Source organism: Brassica napus, chromosome A7, assembly GCF_020379485.1.
Source record: "Brassica napus cultivar Da-Ae chromosome A7, Da-Ae, whole genome shotgun sequence".
In the NCBI taxonomy this organism is placed as follows: Eukaryota; Viridiplantae; Streptophyta; class Magnoliopsida; order Brassicales; family Brassicaceae; genus Brassica; species Brassica napus.
Genome location: NC_063440.1, coordinates 10,892,542 through 10,897,670, shown reverse-complemented (window position 1 = coordinate 10,897,670; position 5,129 = coordinate 10,892,542). Strand labels below are relative to the sequence as shown.

Here is a 5,129-nt window from a genome sequence, read left to right as displayed (position 1 = left end):
TTTTGCAACACCTAATGACCTTAATTCTACTATAAAAATGACTATCAGTATCTTAATCTGCTATTACAAGTTTTACAACGTAGAAAAATGCTTTTTCTAATATGAAAGCGTGGATAAAGTTATTAGAGAATCATAATACGTCCATGATTGAATCTATGCTATTATATCGTTTAATATATAGAGTTTATATTTTAATGCATGCGAGCACTTAGCCAATTTTTATAAGTCAAATTTAAACCAGAAAAGGTGCATTGGCAACAACTAAACATTAGATTTGACGATCAACCGAACGAAAATCAAAGTTTAACTAAACTATTGTTTATGGCCCATTTGAATATCCAGAAAAAGATTTAAACTATTAAAGATTACTTTGGTTTTTTTCATAAGTCTGCAATACCTTCAAGTTAATAAAAATAAATAAACTAATTTAAACTATTGTGCTTTGTTTGGTAAATTTCTAACCCAAAATAAAACTTGATTTTATGCATAAACCTATGAACGTATACAAGTAGTCAAGAATCTATAAACTACATGTACTAAGCTTATTATTTACGTTCAGTAACACTCATAAATCTTCTATATAAAATCAATCGTACGTACATCCGAAAACATAATAATAAGATACAATAATAGCATTTTTCAAAAAACTAATACAATAATATAATACGATGCATATGTAGTTTATTTTCTTTCGTGGATAAAGAACATGATCAAGTTCATGCGACTAATCATAAAAGCATTGGCATAGTCATATGAAAACGCCACAAAATAAAATTAAGAAAACGAGAATAAATAGTTTTGTATAGCAAAGTGCCTATAATAATGATATAAATTGCTTTTTAGTCATCAAAAAATCATGTAAACAATTAAATATCTGATAAATCATGATGAAAAGATGTGAAAATAATGATTTGGATCGGAGAGATTGCAGGGAAGGGTTTGCAATCATGAGTATTGTAAAGCATGTAATTAGTCCATCATTAGATCAAGTGTCACATATATCGGTAAGGCAACTCGGTCTACAACTAGAAAAACCAATGAATTAAAAAAGAAATTAAGGAAGTTCACGTTATTTCTTTTATTAAAAGGAAGAAGAAACGAGAATTTTGCATATTAGTTTTAGAGTCAATTTGGTAAACGGCAGAAATAGATGACAAATTATGTAAAAGTAATTGAAAGGAAAAAGTAGATATTTTGTTATTTAGATTTATGATTGATCAAAAGAAAAGATGTATCCTTCATTTAACTTACATTATTATTTTTTTATATGTAGCTGACTGATTTATCAAATAAACTATTAATTAGAACTAAACCGTAGATCTTTAACTCTTGAACTCTATCTTCTATTTTAACCATATAGATTATATATATATATATATATATATATATATATATATATATTACCATATGTTGTAGCATAGTAGAATTAGTAAACCTTTTTAAAATATGTGTATTACAGTTAAGCACGTTTTACTCAACAAGATTCAGCCGTAAGCTCACCAGAATAACGTTGTTGACCATCGTTTATACGCATGGTGGTCATGAATTTATAGTTCAGTTTGATGGAAACATGATTTTATCTGTACAGATGTAATGATGATTAAGAAAATATTCTTAGTGTAAGTGACAATGTGACATGCATGTATAACTCAAAACACCGGTTTTAGGATGGCGAACCAAAAACAAAACAAAAAATGAGTAAAAATGATTTTTTCTCAAAAAAAAAAGAACAAAAATGCTTTAGGATACTAAGCTAACGAATTTTCAGTATAAATTGAACGGAAAAAATCTCTTTTATCAAAGTTCATGAATGAAAACCAAAACATGATACAACCTGCAGGGGCTGAGCTAGAATTTTTTTTTATTCGGGGAAACTATAAAACATTACTAATATCTTAATAAACTGAACTTTTAACAGAGGCATTAATAAAATTCTTGACAAAATTACACTAACTTAAAAAGTTTATGGTGGGCAAGTGCCCTTTCTAAACTATATGTACGTCCGCCACAGGGTACAACTTCAAGTCATCATAAGTAGGAACAAAGAACCGAATCTCACGTTCCAAAAATGATAGCATGCGTAAAGGTAAAACGAAAATAAGATTTAAAAAGAGGAAAAAATATCCATTGCAGATTGGCTCATAATCTGTTAATCTTACATGATTTGCTTGGGCCAATCCTAAAAGCCACAAACTCATTTCACTGTCAAATATATGATTAGATGGTGATGACTGATGATCATCTGATTTTGCACATTTCCATGTGACCCACCTTTTGTATCTTAAAAATTCCTCAAAGGGAACTTTAGAATAAACGAGAGGGTCCACATAATGAATGACCTCTTCTATTTAAACACACCTCATTTCCATTGTTCCACATAACCAAATCCATCAACTCAATTATCTTTCACATTTAAGTGTAAACAAAAGTACACTAATTAAATATGGATTTCAATGGTAATGTAAATGCTGGTTCTTCCTCTAGATCAAAAAAGAGTCATAGGCAAAAGCAGCAACAACCGCAACCTCAGCAACATACTGAAGAAATCAAGTATGTAGGAGTGAGGCGGAGGCCGTGGGGAAGATACGCAGCTGAGATAAGAAACCCGACTACAAAAGAGAGGCATTGGCTAGGTACATTTGATACAGCCGAGGAGGCTGCATTGGCCTATGATAGAGCCGCACGGTCTATAAGAGGCTTGACTGCTCGGACCAACTTTGTCTACTCCGATATGCCTCGTGGCTCCTCAGTAACTTCCTTCATCTCTCCTGATGAATCACAACGTTTCATTTCCGAGTTATTCAACCCTCCAAGCCAACTAGAAGCTCCTCACAGCAGCAACAACAACAATCTATATTTGTCCTCCAACAACCAAAACCAAATCTCTACTGAATTCTCATACAATGGGTGGACACATGAGTCTGAATGTGGTTATCAGTCAATGAACACTAATGATGAGCATTGTAATCATGAGCTTGCACCTCTTCCTCCAAGTACTTGTTCTGGAGCTGAACTTACAATTCCGGAGACTGATAGCTATTGGAATCTGGCGCATGCTGGCATGGATACGTTTTCCTTTGAGATCGATGGCTTTGTGGATCAAAACAGGCTTGGTGAGAGTGGAACAGAAGGGTTTGACTCTTCATCCTCCACATTCTTCTATCAATAATAGTGAACTGCCCAAGTTTGTGACTTTCTTTTTTATTGAGCAATCCTTTTTGCCTCTTTTATGGAGTGGAATGAAATATCACGTGTTTTTCTCTCTCTTATACCGTTTTGTGTTTCTCTAATAATTCAACTAATGTTTTTGTTACTGTGGCTTATAAAATGCAAGGTTTCTTGATCGCATGTTACTTTTCTTAACGCCACTATTGTGAGTTATAAGCAGATGAAAAATACTTCATTGTTCAAAGTCTCTTTATAGTTCGATATTTTTTAACATTAAAGATTCATTAACATCAGCAAAAGACCCTACATAGTTAAAATACATGTAACATCCTTGTGATATATGGAAAAATTAAAAGAATTCATTTGGCTACCTATGTCGCCAAAGTTGACTTACTTTTTCTGTCACACATCTGTTTAGAACTCCAGAGTTGAGCGTGTTTGAGCTAGAGTAGTGAGAAGATTGGTGACCTATCAAAAAGACGGGGAAAGGTCGGGTGGTGATTGCAGGGCTAATAAACAATGATTTTGAGCATTCGGGAAAAATTAACGCACCGCTCGTCGTCAAACAGGATGGGACCCACAGACCAAATGAGCGGGCGTGGGTGGTTCATTAGCCGTGGGCGGTCGGGACGTTATAAGTGGTATGAGAGCAAGGTTAGCCATCTCGGTTCTAACCCGAGGACGTTGTATTTTTAGAGGAGGTGAATTGTAATGTCCTGAGTTGTGATATATGGAAAGTTTAAGAGAATTGATTTGGCTACATATGTCACCAAAGTTGACTTACCTTTTCTGTTACACATCCGTTTAGAACTCTAGAGTTAAGCATGTTTGGGCTGGAGTAGTGAAAAGATGGGTGACCTATCAGGAAGTGATTCACGATACCGTGTGAATGAGGCCAAAAACACGGAGAAAGGTCGGGTGGTGATTGCAGGGTTAGTAAACAATGATTTCGAGCATTCGAAAAAAATTAACGCACCGCTCATCAGACGGGATGGAGTCCACAGATCGAGTGAGCAGATGTGGGTGATCCATTAGTTGTGGACGGTCGGTGCGTTACAATGTACATTTCTGAGAAACTAAGCCAGCAGGTACAAAACCACATCTGGAAGAACATAGGGAGACAAAGACCCGCCATGAGGAGACAAACTAATGAAGCTTAAAAAGCATATGAACTAATTGCTCCCAAACCCATCTAACACAAATTAGTACACAAGAGAAGGACAGTGATAACCAAAGCCAAGAACAAACCGCAACCAAAAGACCGAGATGGGATTTGAGCAAAATAACTTATCTTAAACAGAAAAAGCACTCTCCGGCGATGACACCGAGGATATATCACCGCCAAAGAACCAAAGAGTCACCGGGAAAAAGAAGCTTAGAGCATCTTCAACTTCATTCTATTTTTCACTCTAAAATGGAGTTTGAAGTAAAAAAAAGCTTCAATCATATTTTGTTTTTTGTTTTATTATAGAATAAAAAATAAGTTTACTCTCTAAGTAGAGTAATTCAATTATTTATTGTTTTCATTTTGTTTTATTCTAAAATATAATACTGTTGAGTTAGAATCCAATTATATTATAGAGTTATTCTATTATTATCTGACAAAAAAAAATTCTATTTTGAAAAAAATAAAGTAATCCATTAAAGATGGTTTTAGAGAAAAAATGGAGAGAATTAGAAGAGGGAGAGAGGTTTTGAAAATGGTGAGTTTGTTGAATTATTAAGTTTAAATGTGCATATTTTTATTTATATTTTATATATTTGTAAAAAATAAATATATTTCATAATATTATATTTTGATTAGACTTTATAGATTTAAATTTTATATATATCTTGAATATGTATATGTTTTATATATGTAACTCAATAAATAACATCAAAATATTGAAATTTACATGTATAAACTGTAGCTGTTCAACAAAAAAAAAAATATAACCAAAAATATAGCACCAGAGTATTGG

The 5,129-nt window shown here is 33.2% G+C and overlaps 1 protein-coding gene across 1 annotated transcript; it reads left to right on the top strand.

The window, feature by feature from the left end:
* The first annotated feature begins 1,468 nt into the window (after positions 1 to 1,468).
* LOC106356330 (ethylene-responsive transcription factor ERF087) lies at positions 1,469 to 3,446 on the top strand. The gene has a single exon (XM_013796096.2). The coding sequence runs from the start codon at positions 2,444 to 2,446 to the stop codon at positions 3,167 to 3,169; it is 726 nt and encodes a 241-aa protein (XP_013651550.2). The 5' UTR covers positions 1,469 to 2,443; the 3' UTR covers positions 3,170 to 3,446.
* The last annotated feature ends 1,683 nt before the right edge of the window (positions 3,447 to 5,129 follow it).